The 16,721-nt window shown below is 39.0% G+C and overlaps 4 protein-coding genes and 1 non-coding gene across 5 annotated transcripts in view; 1 reads left to right on the forward strand and 4 right to left on the reverse strand.

The window, feature by feature from the left end:
• LOC104811549 (chaperone protein ClpD, chloroplastic) overlaps positions 1-384 on the reverse strand; it is a 5,010-nt gene extending 4,626 nt beyond the window's left edge. Inside the window, exon 1 of the mRNA XM_010538267.2 lies at positions 9-384. Coding sequence (XP_010536569.1) covers positions 9-258 — 250 coding nt within the window. The 5' untranslated portion in view covers positions 259-384. The remainder of the gene's footprint in view (positions 1-8) is intronic.
• A 3,936-nt stretch (positions 385-4,320) lies between these two features.
• On the forward strand, positions 4,321-10,071 carry LOC104811550 (respiratory burst oxidase homolog protein C). The gene is made up of 12 exons (XM_010538269.1): positions 4,321-5,282; positions 5,363-5,519; positions 5,632-5,680; positions 5,805-5,918; positions 6,005-6,433; positions 6,520-6,909; positions 7,016-7,111; positions 7,219-7,334; positions 7,427-7,529; positions 7,661-7,734; positions 8,591-9,114; positions 9,714-10,071. The coding sequence occupies exons 1-12, from the start codon at positions 4,709-4,711 to the stop codon at positions 9,821-9,823; spliced, it is 2,736 nt and encodes a 911-aa protein (XP_010536571.1). The 5' UTR covers positions 4,321-4,708; the 3' UTR covers positions 9,824-10,071.
• Positions 10,072-10,353: 282 nt separating this feature from the next.
• Positions 10,354-13,513, reverse strand: LOC104811551 (calnexin homolog 1-like). The gene is made up of 6 exons (XM_010538270.2): positions 13,334-13,513; positions 13,145-13,214; positions 11,531-12,672; positions 11,339-11,410; positions 11,100-11,213; positions 10,354-10,718 (listed from the first exon to the last, which is right to left on the reverse strand). Exons 1-6 carry the CDS (start codon positions 13,424-13,426, stop codon positions 10,572-10,574), a joined length of 1,638 nt encoding a protein of 545 aa, XP_010536572.1. The 5' UTR covers positions 13,427-13,513; the 3' UTR covers positions 10,354-10,571.
• Positions 13,514-13,946: 433 nt separating this feature from the next.
• TRNAS-AGA lies at positions 13,947-14,028 on the reverse strand. The gene has a single exon. It is a non-coding gene; the product is annotated as a tRNA-Ser (tRNA).
• A 991-nt stretch (positions 14,029-15,019) lies between these two features.
• LOC104811552 (calcium-binding mitochondrial carrier protein SCaMC-1-like) overlaps positions 15,020-16,721 on the reverse strand; it is a 3,582-nt gene continuing 1,880 nt past the window's right edge. The window contains exons 3-6 of the mRNA XM_010538271.1: positions 16,631-16,721; positions 15,982-16,533; positions 15,809-15,902; positions 15,020-15,662 (exon numbers count right to left, since the gene is read on the reverse strand). Coding sequence (XP_010536573.1) covers positions 15,485-15,662; positions 15,809-15,902; positions 15,982-16,533; positions 16,631-16,721 — 915 coding nt within the window. The 3' untranslated portion in view covers positions 15,020-15,484. The remainder of the gene's footprint in view (positions 15,663-15,808; positions 15,903-15,981; positions 16,534-16,630) is intronic.

Genomic DNA, 16,721 nt, shown 5'->3' on the forward strand with positions numbered 1-16,721 from the left:
GAACCGCTCGAAAACCGCCGTAATCGGAGTGAACCTCCGGCGTTTCCTCGATGGAAACCGACGGAAGCTAGAAGAACCGGCGGAGAAGCGGTGAAGGATCCGATTAGAGAACGAAATTCCGAAATACGAAGAAGTGGAAGAAGAGATCGAAGAAGCGGAGAGAGAAGCAACAGGGAAAGAATCGAAACGGTGAGCAGAGGAAGAGAAGAGGCAGCGAGAGTGAAGCGTGAGAGGAGAAGAAGAAGATAAAACCTCCATTGTTGGTGGCTCTGAGGAGAGAAACGGAGAAAATCTCCGGCGATGAATTCCGATTTCACAGAAAGGGAAGAAAATAACAAAAATAATGGAAAGGAAGAGGAAAGAAGAAGAAAAGAAGGAGAAGCAAAGGATGGAGTAAGACGACACGTCAAGGCACCGATCTATTTTTCTTTTTCTTTTTCTTTTGCAATATAAATAGAAACTCTCAACGAGAAAAAATAAAAGAAAATTGATTTAAAGAAAAAAAAATGCATTCCGACTCTGGGGGGCTGTTTGGCTCCAAAGAAGCAACGTTTGCGTTTGCGTTTGCGTTTGCGTTTGCGTACGAAACACAAAACAAGATATTTATGCCCAACTAAAATCATGACATAAAAGAATACAAAAAAAGTACAAATAAATAAATGTTAACAAAGAATAAAACTCAAGTCTAAAATATTATTTGTCTAGAATTTTGTAAATGAGAAGAAATATTTAGATAATAAGTAAAAGTAAAATTATTTCTTGTTTTTAAAGAAAAGAACATTATAAAAAAATTCGACCGTTAATCGTGGCCAAACCATGTTATATGCAATCTCTTTGTAAATAAACTTCCGAAGGAAATGCTTCTATCGAAGCGATAAAATTCAACAATGAAAACGCAAAACGCGAAAACATTGTTGGCGGAGACAAAAACGGTGCGTTTTGAGGCTGCAGGAGCGCACAAGTCTCCCACGGAAGCAAATGAAAGCGATATTAATTTCCAAAGTATTTAAGGGACGGAGCCTAACGAGGACAATTTAGGGTTCCTAAATAAAATTAAAATCGTCTTCTTTTTTTGTGTTTGGAACTTTTTTTTTTCTCATCGTGAAGAAATATATGACAAGTCAATGAAAGCATGCATGTTAAAACGCGTGTCACGTATATGTATGCATGCATGTAACTATGTATGTATGTATGTATGTACGTACGTATTTATTTCAAAATACATTGTATTCACATTTAGAGTTTCATAAAGATATAGTGATTGCAATATACGTATATAACAAAATGTTAATTAAGGTTAAGGAGTATGTATGTATATATATATATATATTTTTATTGGATCGAATTTTTCAGATTTTTGGTAACATTCTTTTTGGTATAAGTACAGAAATATTGGATAATACTGCGAGTTATTTTATTTGTTTAGTATTAGGTGTATTTTTATCGTAATTTCCGGATTTTATTAGAAAATTATTACAAAGAATACCATATATATATATAGCTACCTTATATGTATTTTGACCCATAGACATAAATATCAAAATTACAATTATTGAAATATCGTATAATTTTAATACTCTTCTGCTATGAATGACTTATACGTGCCCAAAATACAGTTCACCTACCATTTCTGAAAGAAAGAAATATGTCAAATTGAATTATCAATTATTTTAGGCTATAAATACTTGATAAATTCCACATTTCTATTTATATATATATTATACCACAGTTCATAAGTATAAATACATATGAAACGACTTTTTAAAATAAGATTGGAAACAAATTATTAAAAAAAATAACATATTTATATATAACTAAATAAACATTTAAAACATGTTTCAAATGTTTTTGGGTGAAAATGAATAAAAAAACGTGGTTCACTATTGAAAACAATGCTCATACGAAGGAGAAGTTTAAATAGGTTTGAACTAACTAATATTCACGCGGTTTTTACAATTTTAATTTTGTATTAAATCTAACGTTGGTCCGTAAGAAATTTTAGAGGTCAATGTTTTTATTATTATTTTAGTTCAACTATTTTTTATTTTGGATATAAAGAATAATACATATTCGATTTTTTAATCATATTTTGATTTGAATTGTTTTAAATTTAGCTAAAATTAGATTTTTATTTTGTGTTTATCTTTTTTAAAAATATATATATTATTCGATTTTTTCTATTTGATTCAATTTATTTTTTAAAAATCACAAATAATTGAAATTGACATTAAATTTGTTTTGAATAAAATTATGAATGGGATTTGATCCAATTGAATTCGATTTTGGATGAATTGAATATAACTGCAGGATAACATTTAGATTTTTTTACTTGTGGTGCAAGTAACTTACAGCCGAGTTTTGTATTCCCATTGTGGCTCGCGCGGCCTGCTGCTGTATCCGTTAGTTCCTCTCCCGCCAAAGTTCGTAAACTGTTACCTGTATCAATATCTTGGCGATAGTCCCGATCCCTGATCCTTGGTCACTACCGGCCCATGGACGAATCCGTTCAGCGCATCGGGGAAGCACGGCTGGAGACGCACTCCGACATCTACTCGGCAACTCCGGATGCAATCCCCGTGATTAATGTAACCCGTCCATTGTCGGTAATCTTTCCTGCCAAATAACAAAGGAATGGCGGGGTACAGCCTCAGAAAACCAGACAATGCCATATCAGGGGACTCGTCGTATCTGATGCCATGTCGCATTTGTGCTAAGTGTCGGTCTGAAATCCTCTTCCTTGCGTCTCCATAGAACTGCGTCGCTTCCTTCATCCGATGTGAACGTGCACCAAAAAATCTCCGGCTAGAGTTGTTGACTGTTGCTGCAACATTTGCTGAGCGAGGCATGCAGAGTAATCGCGCTACTATCTCGCTGACATGATCAATCAGAGGTCCGAATGGTAGCCAGCGACCAAATCAGAGAGAGGTAGACATCACGTTTTCATCTGCATCTTTCATCTTCAACAGCTTCTTTAAATTCCGTGAGGCGAAAGATGAATTGGTGCAAAGTAGACAACCTCCTCAACAAGGTTGTGCATTTAAACCCGTTACTCGTTGTTGGAGAACAAACCGAATCACATATGCAAGGAGACCAACCAACCGAGAGCTACACTCGAGACAAGGATATCTTAACCAACACGCAACCAAGCAAACCTTCAGGAGCAAAGAGAGCCACCGGAGGAGGTTCGCATTTTTTTTTTGATAATTCGAAAGTTTATCAGGTCTTTGGTCCGACTACATATCCCAGACGAACGGAAAAATTCAGGTGAATGCCCCTCCCCACGCTTGGATTTGAACCCAAGATAAAAGCATGCTTTACATATTCTCTCATCACTAGACCACCCAAACTTGGGTGAAGTTCGCATACTTCTAATCAAGATCTCTATACATGACATATCAAGGCATAAATTAATCTGTTTATATGGTAAATATCTTTGATTGTACTTTCCTTTCTTATAGACTAAGAAAGTGTGTATTATGTAAACATGTCTTTGTGAATATTACAAATTGCATCATTAATTAATAACTTAAAAAAAGATTAGTCTGTTTTAAGTGTTGAATAAATTATTGTAGCACATGCACGCTATTTGTTATTTATTAGTTGGGAAAGAAAAAAAACAAATTCATTACTAAATAGAAAAAAAAAGTTATCAAGTTTCATGCATTAGTGGCCTCTTATTGGCCAAGTGGGATTTTACTTGTGTAATATCTATGTCATTATTTTTTTTTTCTGAAACCACATAAATGGAATTTAACATTTGTTATTTTTTTGTTTAATTTAATATGGTATATTAAGAAAATTGAAAGATGTGTATTTGTCTTAAAATTTTAAAAATCAATTTATTTATAAATTTATGCTGTAATTTCGTTGAAATTTACCATTATTTATGCAATTTTTTCGAGATAACAAAACATAAGCAATGTAAATCGAGACTGAGAAGCAATAAGATTCGAACTGTTTGGAATCGAAAATGTTTGAAGTGTTCGTAAAAGGATTGAGTCTCCAACTCTTTGGAGATACATCGAATGTGTTCCATCATATATATATATATATAATTAAATATTTTATTATTTCAAAAAATCAAATTACAAAAAAGTCAAACAGTTAGGTTCGGTTCGGTTCCGTTGGTTTAGAGAAAACGAATTTCGTGGGGTCAGATTTGGATCACGTCTCTCTAATTTTTTTTTTGTATATTCATTTTTAATTAAGAAGTATAAATAAACACCAAATTAAAATATTAATTTTACTCGTCCTTGAATATTTTATATATCCACGACGCGGGAGAGTTATCACGTAGTTCTTCTTTAACTGGTTATTAAAACCACCATTGTACATCACTACCTTTCCTGGAAAGTTGTTTTTCTCTCATTTTCTCGGGAAAATTTTTCTTCTGGTAACGAAGATTTCGATCGAGCAGAGAATTCTTCGGTTTCCGCCGTTTTGCCTTCTATTGCTCAACTACAAAGTGCATTCCGTTTTCTACATTTCCTCTCTGATTTCCCTGTTTGCTTTTCCTGAAATCTTCTCGGTTTCCCGCGTTTTCCCTCGACATTTTCTTTCGAAGATTTGGCTTCAGATGCAAGAAATAAGCTGATCCTCTTTTCTGATCAACTTCGAGATACGAAGTTCTCCATCTCTGTTACTTCTATTTGGGAAATTGCCGTTTCGTTTCCTGGAGAATTTTCCCCAAATCGTTGAAGATAGTGAGATGCAGAGAGTGAGCTTCGAGGTGACGGATTCACCAAGAGGCTACCACTCCGATGCCGATGCGACGACAAACGGAGGAGCCCACCACAGCGGTCCGATGGGCGGGCCATTGCCACCGGCGTTAAAAAAACCGGCGAAGAAGAGCCCTAGATCCGCGGCGGAGAACCACCGCGCTCCGCCGTACGTGGACCTCGCATTGGACGTTGATGAGGACAGGGTGTCCGTACACAGCGTCAGATCCCCCGCCTCCGACGGCGGATCGAGCGTGGAGGATCCGGAGTTGACGCTACTGAGACGGAAGCGCCTGGAGAAGAAGACGTCGGTGGTGCAGCGACTCGCCTCGGTCTCTCACGAGCTCAAGCGGTTGACGTCGGTCTCCGGAGCGAGGAAACCGCCGCGAGCGCCGCCGCGGATTGACCGGACGAAGTCGGCAGCAGCTCACGCCTTAAAGGGCCTTAAGTTCATCAGCAAGAAGGACGGAGGAGCTGGTTGGGCCGCGGTGGAGAGACGGTTCGATCAGATCACGGCCACTACGGATGGGTTGCTGCTTCGGTCTAAATTTGGGGAATGCATAGGTAAAGCCATGAATCGATTACGATCGTAGAAGTTGAATGAATGCGTTCTGTAAATGATTCGAGTAATTCTGAAAATGCAGGCATGAACTCGAAGGATTTTGCCTTGGAGTTGTTCGATGCATTAGCTAGAAGAAGAAGGATAACAGGGGGATTGATTACGAAGGATCAGTTAAAGGAATTCTGGGATCAGATGAATGATCAAAGCTTCGATTCTCGGCTTCAGACATTCTTTGACATGTAAATGTTTCAATTGCTTTACTCTGTTCCTCTTCTGCTTCCTTCTCCGGATCTCCAAATTTCAGTTTATGAACACAATATTGAAGTTGACTAAAGGGTTCATGAAATGCAGGGTGGATAAAGATGCCGATGGAAGACTAACCGAAGACGAAGTTAGAGAGGTGAATCAAGATTTGAGTTTATACTACTATTGGTTATAGTTTTCGATATTTTTAGAAATTTGGTCAGTTGAAGATTTGATTTTTCTCTGATCGGATTCCGTTGTGTTCCTCGTATGCTACACAGATTATCAGCCTCAGTGCCTCCGCGAACAATCTGTCCATTCTCCAGAAGAGGGCAGATGAATATGCTGCCCTGATCATGGAAGAGCTCGACCCGGATAATCTCGGATACATTATGGTAAAAAAAAAAAACTTACCCGCAATTTGCCTACACATACATCTTCTCTTGATTCCGATATCTGAAACTTCATAATCCTAAAACAGCTCGACAGTCTTGAGAGCCTTCTGTTGCAAGCGTCGACAGAATCTGTGATAACGACAGGGGAGAGGAAGAATCTGTCGCAAATGCTGAGCCAGAAGCTGAAGCCAAACCGTCACCGGAACCTGTTTAACCGATGGTACCGTGGCCTGAGATATTCCGTGCTCGACAACTGGAAGAGAGTTTGGGTTCTTGCCCTCTGGCTCACAGTCATGGCCATACTCTTCGCGTACAAGTTCATGCAGTACAAGCGTAGAGCAGTATATGAAGTTCTTGGAGTATGCGTATGCGTGGCCAAAGGTGCAGCCGAAACGCTTAAACTAAACATGGCTCTGATTCTGCTACCTGTTTGCAGAAACACCATAACCTGGCTTAGGAATAAGACCAGGTTCGGTATTGCTGTCCCTTTCGACGACAACCTCAATTTTCACAAGGTACATAGCTAAAAAAACCCCACAATAAATGTAATAATGCCTACTTTCTCTGGTTTTCAGACAATGATTTGTGAAAAAACCAACAGGTAATAGCGGTGGCAGTAACGATCGGGGTTGGAATACACGCGATTTCTCACTTGGCATGCGATTTTCCGAGGCTGTTGCATGCAACTCCAGAGGCATACAGCCCGATGAAACAGTTTTTCGGGAAAGACCAACCAACGAGCTACTGGCATTTCGTGAACTCGGTGGAAGGGGTGACAGGAGTAGTGATGGTGCTCTTGATGGCCATTGCTTTCACATTGGCAACTCCTTGGTTCAGAAGAGGAAAGCTCAATTACCTTCCAGGGCCTCTAAAGAAACTCGCCAGCTTCAACGCCTTTTGGTACTCCCACCATCTTTTCGTCATAGTCTACATCCTTCTCGTGGTCCATGGATACTGCCTCTACCTCTCCAAGAAATGGTACAAGAAAACGGTATAAAAAGAACCTCCCTTCCCATCAAACAGTATCAATGCATATGTAGACAAGCTTAATTAGATCCATGTCTGGATATTCATCTTCTTGTTGTCTTGGGGGGCAGACATGGATGTACTTAGCAGCACCGGTCATGCTCTACGCCTGCGAGAGGATGATACGGGCATTCAGGTCCAGCATCAAGGCAGTCACCATACGAAAGGTAAATTTTAAAATACGTATTTTATACATTCCAAAAAAAGGGGTTCGTATCGCATAGTAAAAATTAAAGATTTTTGAACCATATTACTTGTCACAAAAAAAAAAAAGGTTGCGGTCTACCCCGGAAACGTGCTGGCACTGCACATGTCGAGGCCCGACAACTTCAGATACAAGAGCGGACAATACATGTTTGTGAACTGTGCTGCCGTCTCTCCATTCGAGTGGTACGATCCTATATATTATGATACACAGAACCATTCAAACCCCCATTGTTTTCCGAAACATAATAATAACAAAACCATTGTTTTGTCGGCAGGCATCCGTTTTCCATCACTTCAGCTCCACAGGACGATTACCTCAGCGTCCACATCAAATGTCTCGGCGACTGGACTCGGGCTCTCAAAGGGGTTTTCTCCGAGGTAATCCTTTTTTTTTTTTTTTTATATATATGTCCTATTAAATTTCGTAAAATGAAACCATTTCGAAATTAGCACGTATGAAATTGTTATATGGAGAAGTGCGTAAGTGATGTTATGCGTGGGGATAGTAGGTGTGTAGGCCGCCTCCGGCGGGGGTGAGTGGAATCCTGAGAGCAGACATGATGCACGGTGCAAACAATCCCGAGTAAGTCTTATCCTCTTCCCTTAATATATGGTGGTATTAAGCAATTAATAAATGAAATAACGATAAAAAGGGTGGAAATAATCGTGATTGTGATTGTAGTCCGACTATATCATATACGTGATTTCCACTACATATATATTCTTTTATGTTGGGAAGTGGTGGGTCCGAATCTCCAATCATATGAATTGGTGGGATACAACTAACACTATATCATGATAACGATATATATATAAAAAAAACTCGACTAAATCATACCTAAACCCTTATTTTGTCAAACTAAGGAGAAGATCATGCATGCACGATTTGTCTTTTGGTGAAAAATATATGTTTTATTTTTTTAAAAATGGTTTAGGTGATTTCCTAACAATTATTGTGGATTTTGGCTGGTGGTTGAGTGATATGATTTGTTGTATTTAATTAATTGAAGATGTTTTATTTTGGAATTTTTTTTGGCATGGTTATGGACACATTTAAATTAAGAATTACGCACATGCATGTCTTAATTTACGCACATGCAAGTGGTTCAAACCTCCCCGAAGACTGAAATATACTTTTTTTGTAAGTCAAGACTACACATGGGTTATTATTTTTAATTTCATAATTCATTGGTTTAGATAGTAAAAAATTTATATATAACAAACCAAAAAAATTAAAATTTAATAACATATATAGAGGCATCATTCCATTTATAGTAACCGTCCTAGTCTCTCCCAATGAAATTCAATCACCCACCAAAAATATGTTGAGAGATTGTATATTGTAACATTGGAAATGCATGCGAGATTCATAATGGTGGCATCAATGAATTGAAAGGGATCAATACTCTCTCTCTCTCTCTCTCTTTTTTTTAAAACAGCTTCCCGAAAGTAATGATAGATGGACCGTACGGAGCACCAGCACAAGACTACAAGAAGTACGAGGTGGTCCTACTAGTGGGGCTAGGGATAGGAGCCACCCCAATGATAAGCATCGTCAAGGACATAGTCAACAACATCAAGGCCAAGGAACAAGCAGACCTCAACGGGCTGGAAAGCGGGTCGCATAGCAATGGTCGTGGTAAGAAGGAGAGTTTCAGGACGAGAAGGGCGTACTTCTACTGGGTCACCCGAGAGCAAGGCTCGTTCGACTGGTTCAAGAACATCATGAACGAGGTGGCGGAAAGGGACAACAACAATGTGATAGAGCTGCATAATTACTGCACCAGTGTCTACGAAGAAGGCGATGCTCGTTCTGCTCTCATCGCTATGCTTCAGTCACTGAACCATGCCAAGAACGGTGTGGACATCGTCTCCGGGACGAGGGTTATGTCCCATTTCGCTAAGCCCAATTGGAGGAGCGTCTACAAACGCATCGCCATGGATTACCCTAACACCAAAGTTGGTGAGTTCTCTCTCTCTCTCTTTTTCATCAAAATCATCATCAAGTGGAAAAAGAACAATTTATTTAGATGGAAAGCATGTATTCATATACCTAATAGTATTACATACTAAACCGGTTTGGGAGAATTCAGACAATGAAAGTGGAGAAAATCTATTTGTCTTGTTGTTATTGGTAGATTGAGGCATGTATTTATATATCTAATACAAACTAATTAAAACCGATTTAGGAGAATTCATAAAATAAAAGTGGAAATAAACTCATTTGTTGTTATTAGTTATAGATGGAAACATGCATTTATATATCTAATAAAAAGTAAACCGGATTAGGAGATTTAGAAAATGCAATAGGAGAATTTTGTGTGTGTGTGTGTGTGTTGTTATTACTGATAGATAGAAGCATGTAGTGTATATATCTAATACAAACTAAACCGGTTTTAGGAGAATTCAGGAAATAGAAATTGAGAAAATTCTCTATTGTTGTTATTATATTAATTAGTACTTGGTACTAATTAAACCGGATTGTATTTGTAATAACAATCTTATGGGATATCATGATATATAGTATATGGAAATAATGTTGGTGTATGTGTGTATGTATAGGTGTGTTCTACTGTGGATCGCCGGCATTGACGAAGGAGCTGAGGCATCTAGCTCTAGATTTCACCCACAAGACGAGCACCAAATTCTCTTTCCACAAGGAGAACTTCTAAGGGAAAAGCTTAATAATGTACAAATACCCCTCTTTTTTTTTATTACTGTATCATTAGTCCCTTTCTCTCGCTTTGATTACATATACATTAATGTCTTTTCTACGGAAACATGAGGTGTTATTATTATTTGCATGAGTGGCAGATATAAAATATGTGTTTTCTACGCAAACATAAATATAATGTTAAAAACGAAAAACCTAATAATATATAGAATTTTTGTTTGAATCATTATTATGTACATGGCGACTCTCCTGTTTTAATGAAAACCCCCCAATTATACCTTTGTTTTCTTTAGTACTCTTTTGTTCCTTTGTATTTCTATTTTATCTTCCGCCCCAAACAGATTTTAGTGACATTTAATTTTGTTATAAAAAAAAACGGAATTTAAAAGTTTCTTTTAAATGTTACAATAGAAAATTTTCGGTGTAACTTAACAAAATCATCAAATCATATTTAAAAAAAAATTTATATCAGATGAAACAACTCAATTCGTGTCTTAAAAACAAAAATAGATTAAATATTTTACGAAGAGACATAGAAACTAACATTTTAAAGCGAAAACTTATCATAACAATCTCTCATCAAATTTTACAAAACCCTGCAACATTTTTCCATACCTTCAAAGGGAAAAAAAAACAAAATGAAGTACAAAACCAACCCCACAATTCACGTTGAGATTGTGAATATTCTTGTTTTGTAAATTTTTTTTTATTGATCGTTCTCTACTTGGACTCCAACTCAACAAGTTTCAGTTGTCTCGTCGGGTAGGTCTCCTCCGAGTTTCAGCTCCTCCCTTCTTCTCTTCTTCTTCTTCTTCTTCTTTCTCCTTCTCTTCCGGCTTCTCCTCACTAGCAGATGCCGACGCAGATTCCTGGCTCGTCGTCTCTGCCTTTGCCTGCACAGTTTCATTTCGTCTTAACAACCTTTTCATTTTAGGAAATTGGCACGGGTAACTTTTCGGATTCAGTTATGTTCGAATTCGATTATCTCGGTTGTAGAAAAACTATAACCATTCAGTTTTTATATCGAATTCAATTTGGTTTGGCTAGGGTTTGGTTACAACAAATAAAATATTCCTTTTCTAAAGAAGTTTCCAGTTTTTCCATTACTTTTTCCCACTCGGTTCATATCGGATTTGATTTTTTCGGTTTTAAAAAAATTATAACTTTTCGATTTTATATCGAATTCGGTTATATGTGATTTGGTTCAACATCGGTTCGGTTATCTGGTTATTAATCAAATAAGCTATTAGAGATTGGATGGATGGACTACTCACTGGTTTCTTCCCGCCAAATAGGAGCTTCAAGACAAGCGTGAGGAGCACGACCACGATTCCAACAACTACACCTATGGTTAGGTTCGGTTGTTTCTCCGCCTTCTCGATGAGGTCCTGCGTCATTTAAAGACAATCAAGAACAAGAGCTTCAGATCCAGAGATCATAAGTTCAATAGTTGAAAGGCTTTTTAAGAATGCAGTAGGTGGAGGAGGAAATGTTAGGGAAAAAAAAGGCTTACAAGAATCTTGAGCTTGTAGTCACTGAGGAATGGAATGTCCGCAATCTTGTACAGAAACTCGAACACCTTCTTCTGCAAACGAGTTCCGTTCACAAGACCCATCTTTAGATTACATGTCCAAAGCACAACAAACAAAAAAACACAATGATACAAAAAAGAAAAGAGAAGTTCAGGCAAAGATAACGACGTTACCTGGATGCCCTTGAGATGGCCGTCCTGATCAGCAGAAGCCGCAGCGGCATCTTCCTCTTCCTTCTGTTTTTCTTTCTCAACCTCAAACTTTGGCTTCCATGTCGTCAACCGGATCGACTCTGCAACCTTCTCGTCCTTAGCAATCAAAATATTATCGAACAGCAAACCATCTTGCATTGTCCAGATCTCAATCCCGATAGCCGCTATCGGCTCAAAGTCTGGCTTCTCGAGCTCAAAATAATCGGGGTTGGGAATTTCCCTCGGTTTCCATATACCCTTATAGCTAGGATTGTCGATAAGAGGGGCACTCCATTTGCCCTTGTAAGCAGGGTTCCTCTTCATAGGCCTCTTCCATTCGCCACAACCAGGAGAATCACCACACTTAGGGTTCTCGATCTTCGGGGCTTCCCACTCACCATCCTCCTCATCGTCCCAATCTTCGGGTTTCGTCGCCTCAGGGTCATCGATCTCCTCCGGCTCATCATCCAACCATCCTTCCGGTTTCACTGCTTCCTCATCTTCAATCTCCATAGGCGCGTCTTCGTCCCAATCATCAGGCTTGACAGCATCAGGATCCGGGATTTTCGCCCTCTCATCCCAGTCTTCGGGTTTCTTGTCATCAGGGTCAGAGATTGTCATGGGCGGGATTAGAGGAGGCTCAAAATCTTCGGCTGAAAGAAAGTTCGCCTTCTTCTTCTCTTCCCCATCAACCAGTATTTGGAGCTCATTGTCGGGCTTGATGACCGCCGTGTAAACGTGGGAGAGTTTGTCGAATGGAACAGATGGTGGGAACTTGAGGTGGTGTTCTACATACTCCCCGCTCTTGGGGTTCTTATGCTTCAGAATGAAATGCACCTTGTTTGTGGCACCGCATTTGTCCGGCCCGAACATAATAGAATATGGTGAATCGTTGTCGAAACCCTTAGAGGTCCATCCAGCCTCTTGAGGACGGAGGTACTTGATGTATGCACCGCCGCATTCCAGGCCATTCTGGAAGCGGACATCGTACTGGAGAACGACGGTTCCATCCTTGAGACTCACAGGCTCGTCGAGCTCCTTCACGATACCGTATTTCCTGGCTTTCTCACTCACGAGAAGCCCGTAATCATCGTGCCCCTCGCTCTTTTCATGCTTCCAAACACCTGATACCATAAACAACGTAAGCCAACTCCAATCGGCACGCACAGTGTAAAAAAACCCAAGGTGATATATATATATATCATACACGATGAAGCAGCATCACCATACAGGGAATTCATGAGAAACCAACAATAGCATATGGAACAAAGAATTCCAGAACAGCCTCAAATACTCAATTCGAAACAAAACAATTGCCGATAACACGAGAAAAAGTAAATGTTATCATTTGAAACACTACAAGACGTTTTAGGGAGGCCACAGAATCAACACAATCTCCCTCAAGCTTAGAATAAAGATCAAGCAGTACTCCGCAGCTACCAATAGAACAGTTCCAGAAATTTTGTATCATCTTCTCGCAGATCTCCTACTTCATCGAATTTGATCGAACGCAAATAGCAACAAATCTCAAGACAGACGAACACAAGACAAGAAACGAAAACATCGCAACAGATGAAAGAGTGAGATCTCACTAACCTTGATACTCTTCCTTCTCGGAGACAACCCAACGACCGTCAAACGGCTTGTCAAAAGACTCGTAGAACACCTAAACACACAGATTTAAACAAAACAAGAGCTATAAACAAAAACATAAGAACATGAAATCCGGGAAAAAACAACATCCACAGAGACGAACAAGAAGGAGAAGAAGAAGAAAGCCAGTACCGTGGCATCGCCGTCGCAGAAGCAGAACTGCAACAGAGGAACAAGAGCGCAAAGGAAGAGGAAACATCGAAGAATCACCTTCGCTTCCATCATCTTTCTCGCTGAAGAACCCTAAAGCTTGGGATCCGATCTGAATCTGGATACAGAGGAAAACAGTGATACAAAGAGAGGGAGGTAAAATGAGGGGTTATTTACAATGGTTCCATTACCTTCTAGAACCTTTTTTTCCTTCTAAATTTTAAAATTTTTTTTGGGACTACGTCGACGGCTGTCTTTGTGTTTCAACCAATGATATTGAACTTACACGAAATCTTAACCAATCATTGAATGACACGTCAATAAGCTTACCGCACATAATGAAATATCACCCAAAAAATGGAGTGTAGCTATAAAAAAATCCAATTCAGCTTGACTAGAATTGAAAATAAATAAAATTTCGAATAATCTTTTAAAATTAAGTTCAGAATAATTTATAATTTTATTAATATTGTAATACAGAAACACTATTCTTTTACCATAACACATTTTGTTTTTTCGGTTTCTTTGGTGATAAATTTTCACAGTGAATAAAAACTGGAAAAAATATATAAAAGAGAAAAATAAAATGAAAAATCGTGAACGGCAGGATTCGAACCTGCGCGGGCAAAGCCCACATGATTTCTAGTCATGCCCGATAACCACTCCGGCACGTCCACCTCGTGCTACATCAAATAGTTTTTAACAATCAATCATTTCAAATTACAGAATAAATTTCAAACAAATCATTTTTATATTGGTCGTTGATTGTAAAACTGTCGAAATTCAAACAAGTAGTGAAAAAAAAAATGAAAGATGTTAAAAGTAAACAAAGAAAAAATGAAGAAATAAAAGTAAATAAATAATATAAGATTAGGGGTGGACACTTCGGTTCGAGAATTTAGTACCGACCCGATCCGTCCCGATACCGAACCATACCGAACCGAACCGAATAACGTTTGGTTCTAATTTGGTACATTTTTTATGGAACCGAATGAACCGTTCCCGAACCGAACCATATGAATACCGAACCGAACCGTATGAATATCGAACCAAAATTCGAATATTCCACTAATATATGTGTAAATATTATAGTTCGGTACTTATTTAGTATTCATATAATGGTACCGTTCCGAACCGAACCGATACTAAAACCGAACCGAACCGAACCGTTTAACATTCGGTTCTAGTTTGGTACACTTTTTATAAAACCGAAAATACCGTTTCCGAACCGAACCGCTTGAATACCAAACCGAAATCCGAAACGCCCACCCCTGTATAAGATATTCATTTAGTAAAGTGTTCTTCCAAATTATCAATTTCTTTTTTTTTTAATTTTTATTTTTGTGATAGCTCAATCCAAGTTGAAATGACAATGCAACTCAATCATCTATATTCAAAAAACACAGTGTATGATACGATATTTGACTAGCTATTCATCCCTTTCTTAACTCCAAAGATTTTTTTCATCACCACAATCAAAACGGCGTGCATTGTGTTCGTTCTCACGCAAAACGGCAAGACGTCGTTCCCTATTTCACTCTCTGCATCCCTCACTGCTTCTCCATCAAAACCTCCCTAACTAAGACAGTGAAACACTCCCCACTGTTGCGAACAAAACACAAACTCATCTGACCAGGTATTACACATTACACAACCCGAAACCGAAAACGCAAAGAAGAAACTCACAATTCCATTGTTTGTTCCGACGCAAGAACTCGAATGGCAGCAAACCCGATACCGATAAAACGAGTTAAAAAACCCTGCAACTATCCAAAAAATATGATCCTATGGAGGAATCATATGCAGAAAAACCAAAGCACCAAACAAGAACTTTGCCACTTTGCCATGTCGTTAGGGCAAATGATACCATCCCTAAAGACCTAAAGCAAAATACTATCATCATCCCCTTTCCTATGTAAAGAACTCAAAGGCTACAAAGCCGGAGGAAAACTCGAGACTTCTTCACCTTTTTAACTTAACAACATGAAGTTATGCTCTCACTCAATGAAGAATGAGAGAAATATGTTGTTTCAACAATCTCTGTACCTTCTACTTTCATATGCTCTTTTTTTTTTTTGTTATTCCCCTGTTTTTTTTTCCTTCATCATCATGGATTTTCTCTAAAGATTCTTGTTATTCGAGCTCGAGACTCTTTTTCATTGCTTCGTAAACCAAATACGTAATGCTTGCAGCGGGAACAACCTTGAGAAGATTCGGGATAAGCCCTTTGTAGAACGCTCTATACCCTTCTTCGCGTAATGTCCTCCGAAATACCCCAGACATCGAGGTTGTCTCACGCTCGGCTTGCATCCTGAAACATTTCAGCATATTATGGGTTTCACCAGTAGATAGAAAGAAGATACAACCAATTTCAGTAGATAGAGAGCAAACTCATCTACTGGCATCTAATTGTGTATGTATATATGAGAAGCTAAATGACATATGCCATACACATACCTTGTTCTTACAACCTGCAATGGATAAACACAGGTTGCTCCAAGAGCTCCCGAGATTGTCCCGCACCCTAGTTGGATGAGCGGGCCCGGTTGTTCTAGAAACATGAAAAACGATCCAATCTTGTGAGAGTCAGGGGATAAATGCAAATGAAATTGTATAAATGAAGAAATTACCACTGTCTTGTAGAATGTAAGTCTTGGACAAGTCCTTTAACTTCTCATAAGCGGCAAGGTCGATACCCGCATATGGAATAATCCCGAGAAGAGATGGGAAAAGACCTTTGTAGAACGCTCGAGGGCCTTCGTGAACCCATATTTCCTTAGTCAGAGCTCCTAACCTGGGCCCCGCGCCACCGCCTTGACCCGAGCAAGTCTGCAACCGAGTTTTCACGAGATCCAAAGGGTATATAGCAGCTTGGGCCACTGCCCCGGCCATGCCCCCGGCAAAAAGCCTACCACTAGTTCCAATATCCCCTTTTGCTTCGCCCATTTTATCCCCGATAACGGTTTTAAACAGCTCGTATGCATAAAACTTGATTGCACTCTCCGGTGCCACCTTCACAACGTTCAAGCCATTGCCTCGGAAGAAACCCCAAAATCCATCCTGCTTCCATATCATCCTAATGGCTTCTCGGATATTAGCATCAGTTTTCTGGATTTGCAAAAGGACTTTTAAGCGATCCAGAGGTGCAGTCGCAGTCCTAGAAGCAGCACCGGCTATTCCACCTAAGGGAATTATCGTATTTTAACATGTTTAAGTAGCCGGTATGGATTACATTTTTTGGAAAATAAGCATATTGACTAGGAAGCCAAGAAGACGTACCTGCGATGAAAAATTTGCTCCTCTTTACGTTTTTGCTGATTCCTTCTGGAATAACAGCTTGCTCTCCGATATCCACAAGGCATACTCTTTC

This window comes from Tarenaya hassleriana, unplaced genomic scaffold (assembly GCF_000463585.1).
Source record: "Tarenaya hassleriana unplaced genomic scaffold, ASM46358v1 Cleome2, whole genome shotgun sequence".
Taxonomy (NCBI): domain Eukaryota; kingdom Viridiplantae; phylum Streptophyta; class Magnoliopsida; order Brassicales; family Cleomaceae; genus Tarenaya; species Tarenaya hassleriana.

Coding starts and splice junctions, on each gene's coding strand:
- LOC104811551 (XM_010538270.2), bottom strand. CDS start 13,426: ATGATGGAAGCGAAGGTGATTCTTCGATGTTTCCTCTTCCTTTGCGCT. Junction 12,673..13,144: donor CGAGAAGGAAGAGTATCAAG/GTTAGTGAGATC, acceptor TTATGGTATCAG/GTGTTTGGAAGCATGAAAAG. Junction 11,214..11,338: donor ACTACAAGCTCAAGATTCTT/GTAAGCCTTTTT, acceptor TAAATGACGCAG/GACCTCATCGAGAAGGCGGA.
- LOC104811550 (XM_010538269.1), top strand. CDS start 4,709: ATGCAGAGAGTGAGCTTCGAGGTGACGGATTCACCAAGAGGCTACCAC. Junction 5,520..5,631: donor CTTCAGACATTCTTTGACAT/GTAAATGTTTCA, acceptor CATGAAATGCAG/GGTGGATAAAGATGCCGATG. Junction 6,910..7,015: donor AGAAATGGTACAAGAAAACG/GTATAAAAAGAA, acceptor CTTGGGGGGCAG/ACATGGATGTACTTAGCAGC.